The 14,049-nt window shown below is 34.2% G+C and overlaps 3 protein-coding genes and 2 pseudogenes across 5 annotated transcripts, besides 2 other annotated features; 4 read left to right on the forward strand and 1 right to left on the reverse strand.

Moving 5' to 3' along the window:
* Positions 1-41: 41 nt before the first annotated feature.
* Positions 42-14,049: part of a mobile genetic element that runs on past the window's edge.
* Positions 816-1,094, forward strand: TVAGG3_0708840 (protein of unknown function, DUF4106 family; the record flags this gene model as incomplete). The annotated part of the gene is made up of 1 exon (XM_051243674.1): positions 816-1,094. One exon carries the CDS (start codon positions 816-818, stop codon positions 1,092-1,094), a length of 279 nt encoding a protein of 92 aa, XP_051090261.1.
* On the forward strand, positions 1,127-2,081 carry TVAGG3_0708850 (annotated as a pseudogene). The gene has a single exon. A coding segment is annotated over exon 1 (955 nt).
* Positions 3,113-3,566, forward strand: TVAGG3_0708860 (annotated as a pseudogene). Its single transcript has one exon. A coding segment is annotated over exon 1 (454 nt).
* Positions 4,705-14,049: part of a mobile genetic element that runs on past the window's edge.
* On the reverse strand, positions 8,344-8,760 carry TVAGG3_0708880 (uncharacterized protein; the record flags this gene model as incomplete). The annotated part of the gene is made up of 1 exon (XM_051243675.1): positions 8,344-8,760. One exon carries the CDS (start codon positions 8,758-8,760, stop codon positions 8,344-8,346), a length of 417 nt encoding a protein of 138 aa, XP_051090262.1.
* On the forward strand, positions 8,829-9,533 carry TVAGG3_0708890 (His-Me finger endonucleases family; the record flags this gene model as incomplete). The annotated part of the gene is made up of 1 exon (XM_051243676.1): positions 8,829-9,533. The coding sequence occupies one exon, from the start codon at positions 8,829-8,831 to the stop codon at positions 9,531-9,533; it is 705 nt and encodes a 234-aa protein (XP_051090263.1).

Below are 14,049 nucleotides of genomic sequence, written 5' to 3' on the forward strand. Positions count from 1 at the left end.
ACAAAACATATAGAAATGAAACATTGTTTAAAGTTCATTCAGAACCTAGCCAATATGGAAACAAACCTACTTTTGTTTCTGCAGACTATGGAACTACAATGAAATGGGTCATAAAAGCTAATCCGGATAGGTGGTTCATAAACTTACAACCTCAATTCAAGAAGTTGTAGACGCAATGGAAGTGAATGGTGAACCAGATATAACGGGTATTTCAGCGCGGCTTTAATGCCATTGAAAGATATGAAAGATGCAGATATTTTGGACCAGTATGAAATGAACATGGCTGAGGGAAATATAACACCTGACGTTCTAGAACATTTATCTCAAAGAACTACACGGAACCATAGAGATGGTATATTTGGTGAAGAGTTTAGAAGAGAGTTAGGGAGAGAGAAGGAAGAGAACCTATTGTACATGACCTTGCAAACGAAAGTTTGCAAAATGTCATAAAAACTTACTTTGCAGACAATGAAATGAGAAGGGATGAATATTTAAGAAAACTCAAATGGACAGTACCAAATGAATGTTAGTATTGAAAAACATGTTCCATGACAAAATAAAACCAACTACAGAAATAAATGACGCAAGACTGAAACGTTGGGTAAAAGCTTTCCCATTCACAAAAGATATTATTGGTTACATGGAAAGAAAACCAGAATGGCTACAAAAACATATATTTGGAAACGAGCTTATTCCATATGGACAAGCTCTGTTTGAAGAGCTTGAACCGGAAACTCAGGAAAGAGTCATGCAAGCAATAAGCGAAGACTCAAATACAAACTATGAAAATCTTTCTAGGATATAGGTTACCTGAGATGGGCGACCAGAGCCCAAAGGCAAAAAGGACATGGGAAATTTACAACATACTAGGTGAACATGAGGCAAAGATGCAACAACTTGAAGCAGAGGGCAAGTTACCAAAAGCGACACCAAAGAAGAAGAGAAGAGTAGAACAAAGTGAAAGTAGTGAAGAAGTAACTTCATCTAGTGAAAGTAGTGGCAATGAAGGAAAAAGAAGAGTTAAAGATTCAGTTAAAAACTCAGTCAGGAAGAAAGTAAAGCTTGGTCCGAGTGGGTTCTATTATGACATATAAATCCAACTATTCTATATTTTTACCCATATGAAATGTACGCCGCTCAGAATATAACGCCAACAGTTTTGGATGCCATGAACGGAAATGTTTCCGAATGGTATAACGAATGCGACAATGCCATTAGAAGGTCAGAAATAGTTCCTGGAACTTACGAATATACAAATGCTGTTTCTTATGGAAACATAGGTGAGTTTGGAGAAGGTTCTTCAACAACAGTAGATATTGCTTGCGACAGGTTTCACATTATTTCTATTGACAACTCATTCTTATACGTGGAACAAGACATTGAAATAAAACCTTCTGCCAAGTTGTCTGACAAGAAAGGTTGCAATGGAATTTTCTATGTCGGATACCAATATGCTCCAGAAGTTTTCATGGGATATAAGATATATTCTAACTCTGACTTAGTTCAAACAGTAACATGGGCAAACTATGAATGGTTCGCTTTGAGAAACTCAGTACAACCACAAGCTAGAGAACAAACAGACCAGTATGCAACTATTGAAAAAATAAGAAGACTTGACCCTAACGTTCCAGGAGTTTATGTTAACCTTTCTGGACAAACTGCAGCAGCAGTAACCAAAGTAAAACTGAAACTTAGAGTTCCTTTGTCATCTTTCCTCATCTTCAGGTTTTTAAGATACTTGCCAAACTGGGCAGGAAAAATTTCTATCGAACTTACTCCAAGCAAAAAAACTTAGTCATTGCACCAACACAAGACCCATTCACTATTACAGACGTAAAGGGAACAAATCAAACGTCATTCGCCGAATTTTGCAAAGACAAAGTTGACTTAGACTTTGGTTTCTCAAACTTCAACAATGAAGTAAACTATTATTTCAATGCTGCTGGAACTGCTTGGGACCCAGTTAAGTTCACATGCGAAAAATTTGAATGCAAGAGAATAGAAAGCAGACTTGCCGTTTATATGTTGGACCCAGATATTTCAAATGCTTTAGCTGCCAAATATATTGCAGTTCCACTTATGTTCCCTATACACCAAATATCTGTCAAAGACTTTGCAGGTGAAGTTGGAAACCAAAATCCAGGAGCCGCAGGTGCAAGAACAGATATTGCTTTTAACAACTGCAATGAAACATGCAGATACTATGTTGTACTGTTCAGACGAACTATAAATGACTATTCTTGTTTCTACAACCCTGGTATTAAATATCATATAAACATAGATGGCAAATATTATCCAAGAGAAGAATATTCTACAGTTGAGGATATGAGGTCATACAACTTGACATTAGATGCTATGAACTTTAACACACAACTTCACAACAACTATTAACCCTGAAATGCAAAATTCTATTATGCCATATGTGAAAGTATGGACTCATTACAGGAGGTCAAAAAACTCAATATACAAATGGAGACCGTTCAAACTTTTGGCTTGGCATTCCATTTGCTGACTCAGAAGACTTTATGGGTGGTATTTCAACTGTTGGTACTGTACAAATACAATATACTGGTGACAGAGACGGTCCAGATGAATTGAAAGCAAAGAAGTTTACAAAACCAATAGCACTTTTCACGGAAGATGCTCTTTTGAAGATTCGTTCGATGAAACCTGCTGGGGCTCCTCAGATTGGCATAACGACAGCTTCCATCGAGCAGATTTTGCAGCAGGTCAGTAAGTTGTTCTTGAACTGACTTCTCTCCGTCAAATATTGACAGTACGCCAGTTTTGACATAATATTGTATTATAAACTTTCCTTTAGTAATATCGGTCAGTTTTGAAGTTATATTTTTGTCTGCTTCAAGAACTTTCACCATTTCAGTTATACCAACTTTCTTTGCTTTATGAAAATATTTTGGTTCAGCAAATATTGCTATTCTATAACATTTTCCATTGTTTGTGTAAAGAACTATTCTGTCAATGTATTTGTATTGTTTGTGAGTATAAACTTTGTTCTGCTTCAATTCAATAAGATATCCGAATATGTCCATCTTTTTATTCTAAGTAAAATGTCATTTCGAAAAATAGAAGCGTAAGTGTTTCAAAAGGTTTAATGGCGGTGGCAGATGTGAAGTTAAATTCACCAACTCAAACAAACAGTCAAAGTGTTGTTGTCAATGTCAAAGACAGAGATGTTGAAGTGGGGAACCATACGAAGACGAAGATGGTATAACAATTGTTCCTGTAAAAGAACCAACATATCCTGAAGTTAACAGAGACTTAAGTTCTGTTGCAGATATTCGAAACGACTACCAACAACTGAAAGACAAACTTCAAACTCAGGAGAAGATTTGTCAAGCTTTAAGTATAATGTTAAACTTGGTCGAATACAACCCTGTAAAAGTGAACTCATATGTCATTGCACCTCATGAAGTTTTGAAAGAACTATTGAAACTTTTGACAGAGGCAGACGATATAAACATCAAAGAAATAGAACCCGACATTAGTTGCTGTGGTGTTTCATATAATGTCATTGACAAGATATACGTTATGAAAGGAGGTGAAACGTTGAACTTAAAATATAGTTTCCCAGACGTTATAAAAATATTTGACGACCACAACATTTCATTAAAATTTATTTGCTAAGTAAATGGCAGAAGACATAATGGTTTATACTATTACGACTAAAAACCCTGAGTCATATAATTCTATAACAACAAACTTACAAAGTCCTCAAGGACGATATTGTAAACTAACCTTAAACACAATGACGACTAAAGCCTGTTTTGCTCTTTTGACACCAGAAGACTTTATTGTTGTGAATGGTAAAAAATACTCCTTTGAAGATACTTACTCAGATATACCACCAACAGGTTTTGTTGACTTATTTAATACTTTAAGTACGGGTGTAACATGTGCTGCAACTAGAGCAGGTTTCATTATGTTTGGATGTCCGACTGAGTTTACTATAAACGATATGAGCTATAATACAAAACTTATTTCTGGTTTTACTACCAACAGTTTCCTATAACAGGAAAAGGTGTCATACAAGGAATGTCTATTCCATTGACATTAAGCACACCAATCTTATATATTGTTTCAAACTTAGGTTCAAAGTGTTATTCGAATGTCGACAAAACTATTATGACCAAAAGATACTTATGCGTATAAACAATACTTTCTCTGCTGGTTTGCCTATTGTTCATTCGAATGCAGAATTTTCAACCTTAGTGAACTCAAACACTTTGGCAAGTATAACGTTGACATTAGTTGACGCAAACTTTGTTCCTGTAAAACTTTTATGTCCTATGTATTTGTCAATGACGGCAGAAAGTTTCGAATTGGAAGATGCAACTGGTGAAAGTATTGTATTACAAGAACAACTTCAACAACAAATAGCTCAAGAACAACAAATGCAACAAATGGAACAACAAAGTCAAGAATAAAAAAATAATATTTTTTTTATTTTTATAAAAATGTACAGAATAGATGTTTCAGATTTTTATGACTTCCAAGCATTCAGAAATATGTGTCCATTTAGAGACTATAACAAAGCAGTCGAGAATTTGAAACGTTTAGTCATTTATGTTGACTCTGCCCCAGAATGTTATGTCATGAAAGTTAGTATACAAGTCATGGGTACGGAGGCACTGCGTTCCACCTTACCCAATACTTGTGAATTTGACACTTTACAAAGCCGTCAACCACTTCACTAACGAGCTCACTAATGTAAAAAATAAACGTTCTCACTATCGTTCTCACTAACGACTTCACTAATGTTCTCATAAATTTTCCTCAATATCTTCATCATCAGTGTTAACCCTATTGTAGTCATACTTGAAGCCATAAACTTTCTCTAACTTCTTAACGTACAATTTACATAACTTACCTTCGTCATCGTATGGTTTAATGATATAACTATTTCTATCTTTATACACAGTCAATGAAAAGTCAACTGGTCTCGGATGTATTTGAAAGAACATGTTATGCTCAGGAAGGAAGAATAAATGTTTAAATGTATGTTTGTTATACTGTGGAATTCGAATGAGTTGCTTTTGTTCTGTCATTTATATAAAAAAATAAAATAAAAAATAAACTTAAAAATTAATGATATCACCACCCTCACACGTATGAAAACATAGCACAAAAATAAATTTAGGTGAAGTGGTGAGATCTCACCTCTTTTTTCACCTGTTTTTTCACCCTGTTGAATTCATTGCTTTATAACTCTCTTCCTTTCTCCAACTCTTCTAACTTCTTCCTAAGTTCAGCAATGTTGTCCTCATGAAGTTTAATCTTTCTCAAAATTCCTTCTTTATCTAATGGTTGCTTTATCTTTCTAAACTGAACTCTACCCTCCTTCATAGTATGAATGTAAAAACCTTCTGGAATAGTTCCTGATTTAATGTATTCTACCAAAAACTTTTGTTTCATTGCTTCAGTGACTTTAGTCGTCATTTTACTCTAAGGTGAAGCTAGCACAGCGATAATGGATTTCATGACTTTTTAGTATTTCATGCAATCTTAACAGATAGCCTTACAAGTACTTCCAGTGTCCCTAGCTGTCCCTCCTTTTTATATAACTCCATGACATTTATAATCTCGCGAAACTTAACAGGTAGCATAACAGATTAAAATCAGATGAGGTTTTGAACCAAAATTTCTAAGCAACGTTGTCAAGGATTTTGAGGAACTAGGGACAGAGTGTGGCAAAGTCCAAGATTTAATTTATCTTCATCTGTTTCATCAGCTATCTCATCTAATATGCCAATATTTTATTCATAACTCGTGGCAAACTCACTAACTTTCATTATGTTCATCTGCATGCTTCATCTGATAGAAAGTATGACTTTCATTAACTCTGTGAGATAATGAAAACTACTAGGGACAGAGACCATGGCAAAGTTTATGACTTTCATTATTTCCAGAACTTAATGAAAACTACTAGGGACAGAGACCATGGCAAAGTTCATGATTTAATTTATTCTCTCACTAACAACAACCACAAACTCCAACACTAACGACAAGTACTAACCTCAACACAAATGACAAACACTAACAACAAACACAAACTCCAACACTAACGACAAAAATAAATGTCCTCACTTCTTAACAAAGTAATATGTGCTTCTTACACCACCATAGCTCAAACGTTTCTTTTCAAACATTGATTGAAACTTATTTTGAGCCATTGGTTTTAGTCTCTTTTTCTTCAAATACGCCAAGAAATCTTCTTCACATCTTTTCACTTCATAGCCTTCTTTAAACTCCTCCTTGTTAAGTTCTATGAAATCCTTTATAACATTCTTTGTTGCAATGGCTTCTTCACGAACGACATCGTGAACTATTTCATCACTGTTCTCATGTATGACCTCCTCACTGTTCTCGTGAACTATTTCATCACTGTTCTCATGAACGACCTCCTTACTGTTCTCATGAACTATTTCATCACTGTTCTCATGTATGACCTCCTCACTGTTCTCATGAACTATTTCATCACTGTTCTCATGAACGACCTCCTTACTGTCTTTCATAAGCGTTTCAAAGTCTCCTTTACTCATTACTTCAATCTCATGCTGTTCACAATAGTACTTAAACTCACTGTAATATGTCTTTGTTGTATGTTATATTTGCTTCCCATGTACTCCATGAATTTTTCAAGCACTTCCTCATAATTCACTGTTTCTTTCTTTCCACGACCTTCTAATATCATACTTGCTTCGTAAATATAACTTCGTGCAGAACCGTCTCGCTTTCTACTTCTCTTCACAAATTCTCTCATCTTGCCACCAAATACATTTGAACTACATGCAAAGAATTCATTCTCCTTCGCAAATTCTTTATATCTTCTGTAGCACTCTGTACAATTCCATCCGGATACAAACTTTCATAGAACTCCTCGTAAAACATTTGGTAAGGTGTTTTGTTCATTTCGATGAGTTCTTGTTTAGCCCTGGTGAATGGTATATTCCTTACATCAAATTCACTTAAATCTTTCTTCATGAAGTACGTCAGTAAGTTTTTGAATAAAACTCTTCATTAAAGCTTTCAATGAGATTTGAGAAATATTCGTAATTTCCTTTGTATCTGCTGCTTACGTCAATGACAACAAATCTTCTGTCGTCTTTGTCAATCTTTACTGAGTTGAAGTTGTTAGATATCATGATGATATTACAAACATTCTCTATCTTTCTTACTGGCTGACACTTCTGATTTAAGTCCAACTGAGTCTCTGTTTACTATTGACTTTAGTGCGTCGTGGTTTCATGACCTTAGACGTATCGCATGAGCTTAGTTCATTGCATACGATGAGCTTCATGTTCTCAAGCAGCATTGAATCTACCAACCACATTCTCTATTGCCGTTATATTATTGTTGGCGTACTTGCTAATGAGCTCGCATAGAACATTAACTAAGTACATTCTTACCAGTTCCTTGCTTTCCTATTAACAAAAGTACTGTTCCAGTCTTTCCACAAGGATTTTGAACGATGTAGGCGAACCAGTTCAAAACATACTCATAAAGCTCTTCATCCTCATTACATATGACATCGTGAACATGTTTCAAATATCCTTCAATAACGCTTCATCTACTTCATTCAGTACCTCATACTCATATCTCTGAAATAGCTGTAAATGTCATCTCTTTCGTCAAAGAATCTCATGCCTGACTTCATAAGATAGTTCTTGTTCTGACCCGCTTCATAAATCATCAGTGCGTTCACATCCTTCTCCTCAATACGTCCTACATAAATACTCTTCATGAGCTTATTGAATTCCTTGCTATCTACTGACACAAGTGTTGTTGTGTCTCGTATTCCCATCATAATCTTTCACTAGATATGTCATACGTGCTCCGTCAATAACGACAACACATCTTCTTAAGTCATTTATAACACTAGCTATGTCAATACCTTCTTCACTCATGTACTTATTTCTTCTCAAGTCCTTTAGTGTGAAAGTGTCTCTAAGTTTATTTCAAGCAATTCATTTACATGTCCTTTGCAATACTTCTCTATAAAATATTTCTGTCGTTCTTTACTAAGTTTCTTAACAGCTCTGAAGAACCATGTGTTTTGACTCAAACATCCTTCACAACTTCTCTCATTCATTCCTAGTTCTTTCATGTCATTATCTTCAACCTCTATGGTCTCATTGACTAAGGTCAAAGGGTTCTTAGTCATTGCTGGTCTTATCTGAAACAATGTTCGTGCAACAGGTTTAACTAGTTCAGCAACGTCCTTCCTTAATATGAATAGCTGTTTCCACTCATCTTTGCTAACAAGTTCTTTCATAACCACTGACAGTAATGATTTCATTTGCTGACTTAGACACTTATGTTCTATCATTTGTATTGCTTTTGTGTGTAAGGCTTTCGTGAGCATAGGTTGTATATGTCATTCCTGCAATGTTCATTCATACCAATAGTACTAAATCCTTTCTTTGCTGTTGAGTGCATAATATCCATTAGTTCCTGTGTTCGTATTGCTGTCTCATAAAATACAACAAGACCTTTGTCATCTATGACGTACTTACCGAAAACATTGCTTATATTCTTTAACCATGAAATAACATCCTCATTCATGCTGTCAAACATGAAGTAAGGTCTTACATACTCTTCACTTATAAGATACTCCACAAAATACTTGTTAAGCTCTATGTCCTCGTGAGCGATTTCATTAGGTTTGATATTAGTTCCTTTTGTCATTGCTGTCATGTCTTCACTCTCATAGTTCCTTTCAATAGCGTAAAAGTACTTCATTGTTTCATAACTGCTCTAAATTCTGTTCAAAATTCGTACAACATAACTTTTAACATTAGTGAAAGAACATGAGCGAAACAACAACATCTAACATTACAGAAGAAGTCAATGACAATGCCGATGAAAACATTACAGAAGGAGCTAGTGAAAATATTGACGAGTTCAGTGAGGAAGAAGATATTGAGGACGTCAATGAGAACGTTAGTGGGGAACAAACTCAATGGGAAACATTGAGAAATCATGAAGATTATGAGATTTGTACGACATATCCTTTTACTATTCGTCGAAAGAAAAACAAACATATTAAGAGTGAATGCTTAAATAATCATGGTTATATTGAGCTTAGTTTAAACAACAAAACACATTTAAAGCATAGAATTATTGCAGAACAGTGGATTGAAAATCCAAACAATTTGAAAGAAATAGACCATATAAATCATGATAGAACGGACAACAGAATCTCAAACCTTCGTTGGTGTTCTAAATCTGAAAACAATAGAAATAAAAGCAAGTATGGCGATATAGTTTATGAGTTCGTTGATGAAATATCTGACGAAGCTGTTGAAATAACAGCTTATGGTAAGCATTCGTTTGAGTTCTACTATTATGTTGAGAATGAGGACGCATTCTATTATTATACAGGTCTTAACTATCGAAAACTTCATATAAACTTTACAAAAACAGGTGCTGCTTATGTTTCTATGATAGATACAGAAAACAAGAGAGTAATCTTATGCATAAACAAATTCAAACGCTTGTACGGCTTCATGTAGGACAAACATTATTTTTCAACACTAACGCCAACACGTAGGACAAACATTCATGACTAACATTACTGTATAACATAAATGTTTTGTCATGACCTCATCGTAAATGTTTTGTCATGACCTCATCGTAAATGTTTTGTCATGATTTCATCGTAAATGTTTTGTCATGATTTCATCGTAATGAGCGTAAATGATCCAAAAATATATTTTAGGTGAAGAGGTGAGATCTCACCTCTTTTCTCACCTCTTTTCTCACCTCATGAATTTTCATGACTTTTTCATCGTACATGTTTTGTCAAGACTTCTTCATCGTAATGAGCGTAAATGTTTTGTCATGATTTCATCGTATATGTTTTGTCAAGACTTCTTCGTATATGTTTTGTCATGATTTAATCGTATATGTTTTGTCATGATTTAATCGTACATGTTTTGTCATGACTTCTTCATCGTAATGAACGTATATGTTTTGTCAAGACTTCTTCGTATATGTTTTGTCATGATTTAATCGTATATGTTTTGTCATGACTTCATCGTATATGTTTTGTCATGACTTCTTCATCGTAATGAGCGTAAATGTTTTGTCATGATTTCATCGTAAATGTTTTGTCATGATTTCATCGTATATGTTTTGTCATGACTTCATCGTATATGTTTTGTCAAGACTTCTTCATCGTATATGTTTTGTCAAGACTTCTTCGTAAATGTTTTGTCATGATTTAATCGTATATGTTTTGTCATGACTTCTTCATCGTAATGAGCGTATATGTTTTGTCAAGACTTCTTCGTAAATGTTTTGTCATGATTTCATCGTATATGTTTTGTCATGATTTAATCGTATATGTTTTGTCAAGACTTCTTCATCGTATATGTTTTGTCAAGACTTCTTCGTATATGTTTTGTCATGATTTAATCGTATATGTTTTGTCATGACTTCATCGTATATGTTTTGTCAAGACTTCTTCATCGTATATGTTTTGTCAAGACTTCTTCGTATATGTTTTGTCATGATTTAATCGTATATGTTTTGTCATGACTTCATCGTATATGTTTTGTCATGACTTCTTCGTAATGAACGTATATGTTTTGTCAAGACTTCTTCGTAAATGTTTTGTCATGATTTAATCGTATATGTTTTGTCATGATTTAATCGTATATGTTTTGTCAAGACTTCTTCATCGTAATGAGCGTATATGTTTTGTCAAGACTTCTTCGTAAATGTTTTGTCATGATTTAATCGTATATGTTTTGTCATGATTTAATCGTATATGTTTTGTCAAGACTTCTTCATCGTAATGAGCGTAAATGTTTTGTGAAGAATATAACAACCGCCTGAATTCAGACGGTTGCTTTTTATACAAAATTCACACAGGAAAATTCTTGAGTTTTGGTTGAAAGAATACGGTCAAGCCAAAAGTGGCTCGACCTCAAAACAAACATTTTATGAGTTTACTAAGGCGTTATGAATGAATTCAAAGGTATTTGCATACATCCTGACCTCGTTCATTTTGTTGTTGAATGGTGCTCTGTAAAGTATGCATTTTATGTCAAAGATATTATGGACTCCATAGACAAGAAAGTTCATGAGAAGTTAGATGAAGAAGAACTCGAAGATACAGTAGAGAATGCAAAACATTTTTGACGAAGTGAAGATCTTCACTTCGTCAAAATGTGATGCAAAAACAAGCATTTTATGAGCTTACTAAGGCGTTATGAATGAATTCAAAGGTATTTGCATACATCCTGACCTCGTTCATTTTGTTGTTGAATTCAGCAAAAATAATGTTTACGTTAATGTTTTCACTGTTACCATGTTACCATGTGCTACCAGGTTAATTAACTTCTCTTAAAATTACTGACAACATGACATTTAGACAACAGTCCAGGAAATAAACTTCTTCGTAAATGTTTTGTCATGACTTCATCGTAAATGTTTTGTCATGATTTCATCGTAAATGTTTTGTCATGATTTAATCGTATATGTTTTGTCATGATTTAATCGTACATGTTTTGTCATGATTTCATCGTATATGTTTTGTCATGATTTCATCGTAAATGTTTTGTCATGATTTCATCGTAAATGTTTTGTCATGACTTCATCGTAATGAGTGTAAATGATTTCATATAATTGCTTACCTCGGAAAACCGAGAGAAGAGATTCCATATGAAAATCGCAAGAATTTGGCTCCTGGTTTGAAATATTATTATGTTCATAGACTTCATCGTATATGTTTTGTCAAACATGAACGTATATGTTTTATCATGATTTCATCGTAAATGTTTTGTCATGACTTCTTCATCGTAATGAGCGTATATGCTTTGTCATGATTTCTTCATCGTAATGAACGTAAATGTTTTGTCAAGGTTTCATCGTACATGTTTTGTCAAGACTTCTTCATCGTAATGAGTGTAAATGTTTTGTCAAACATGAACGTAAATGTTTTGTCATGATTTCTTCATCGTAATGACTTTGTCAATACTTCATCGTAATGAGTGTAAATGACCCAAAAATAATGTTTAGGGTAGATGGTTTCGGGTTATTCAATAATTAATTATTTTTGAAGAACTGTGGGTGTCACCATGTCACCATGTCACCAGGTCATTTAACTTCTCTGAAAAAATGAGACAACATGACATTTAGACAACATCACAGGAGGAAGGCAGTTATGAATTATTTTTGAAGAACTGTGGGTGTCACTATGTCACTCGGTTATTTAACTCATGACATTTAGACAACAACACAGGTCATTCAATAATTAATTATTTTTGAAGAACTGAAGGTGTCACTATGTCACCATGTGTCACTCGGTTATTTAACTTCTCTGAAAAAATGAGACAACATGACATTTAGACAACAACACAGGAGGATTAATGAGGAAGGCAGTTATGAATTATTTTTGAAGAACTGAAGGTGTCACCATGTCACCATGTGCTACCAGGTTATTTAACTTCTCTGAAAAAATGAGACAACATGACATTTAGACAACAACACAGGAGGAAGGCAGTTATGAATTATTTTTGAATAACTGAAGGTGTCACCAGGTCACCAGGTCACCAGGTTATTTAACTTCTCTGAAAAAATGAGACAACATGACATTTAGACAACAACACAGGAGGAAGGCAGTTATGACTTCTTCGTATATGCTTTGTCAAACATGAACGTATATGCTTTGTCAAACATGAACGTATATGTTTTGTCATGACTTCTTCATCGTATATGCTTTGTCATGATTTCTTCATCGTATATGCTTTGTCAAACATGAACGTATATGCTTTGTCATGACTTCTTCATCGTATATGCTTTGTCAAGACTTCTTCATCGTAATGAGCGTAAATCAGACAAAAATAATGTTTAGGTGAAGAGGTGAGATCTCACCTCTTTTCTCACCTCTTTTCTCACCTCATGAATTTTCATGACTTCTTCATCGTAATGAACGTATATGTTTTGTCGAAACTTCTTCATCGTAATGAGCGTACATGTTTTGTCGAAACTTCTTCATCGTAATGAGCGTATATGCTTTGTCATGACTTCTTCATCGTATATGCTTTGTCATGATTTCTTCATCGTAATGAGCGTAAATGATCCAAAAATAATGTTTAGGTGAGATCTCACCTCTTTTCTCACCTCATGAATTTTCATGATTTCTTCGTATATGCTTTGTCAAACATAAGCGTAAATGTTTTGTCATGATTTCATCGTACATGTTTTGTCGAAACTTCTTCATCGTAATGAGCGTAAATGATCCAAAAATAATGTTTAGGTGAAGAGGTGAGATCTTCACCTCTTTTTCTAACATGTTTTCTAACATGGAGGATTTCATTAGATATAAATATTCTTCCTTCATTTCATTCTATACACAATTTACATCATAGACGATTTAATAGATATAATACTTTACTGTTTCATCTGAATATAAACATTCTTCCCTAAACATTATTTTAGTTAAAGTGCATCAAATATTTTTAGGATACTTTCACCAAATAATATTTATATCTAATGAAATCCTCCATGTTAGAAAACATGTTAGAAAAGAGGTGAGATCTCACCTCTTCACCTAAACATTATTTTTGGATCATTTACGCTCATTACGATGAAGAAGTTTCGACAAAACATGTACGATGAAATCATGACAAAACATTTACGCTTATGTTTGACAAAGCATATACGAAGAAATCATGAAAATTCATGAGGTGAGAAAAGAGGTGAGATCTCACCTAAACATTATTTTTGGATCATTTACGCTCATTACGATGAAGAAATCATGACAAAGCATATACGATGAAGAAGTCATGACAAAGCATATACGCTCATTACGATGAAGAAGTTTCGACAAAACATGTACGCTCATTACGATGAAGAAGTTTCGACAAAACATGTACGCTCATTACGATGAAGAAGTCTTGACAAAGCATATACGTTCATGTTTGACAAAGCATATACGCTCATTACGATGAAGAAGTCTTGACAAAACATATACGATGAAGAAGTCATGAAAATTCATATACGTTCATGTTTGACAAAGCA

This window comes from Trichomonas vaginalis, chromosome III, assembly GCF_026262505.1.
Source record: "Trichomonas vaginalis G3 chromosome III, whole genome shotgun sequence".
Taxonomy (NCBI): domain Eukaryota; phylum Parabasalia; order Trichomonadida; family Trichomonadidae; genus Trichomonas; species Trichomonas vaginalis.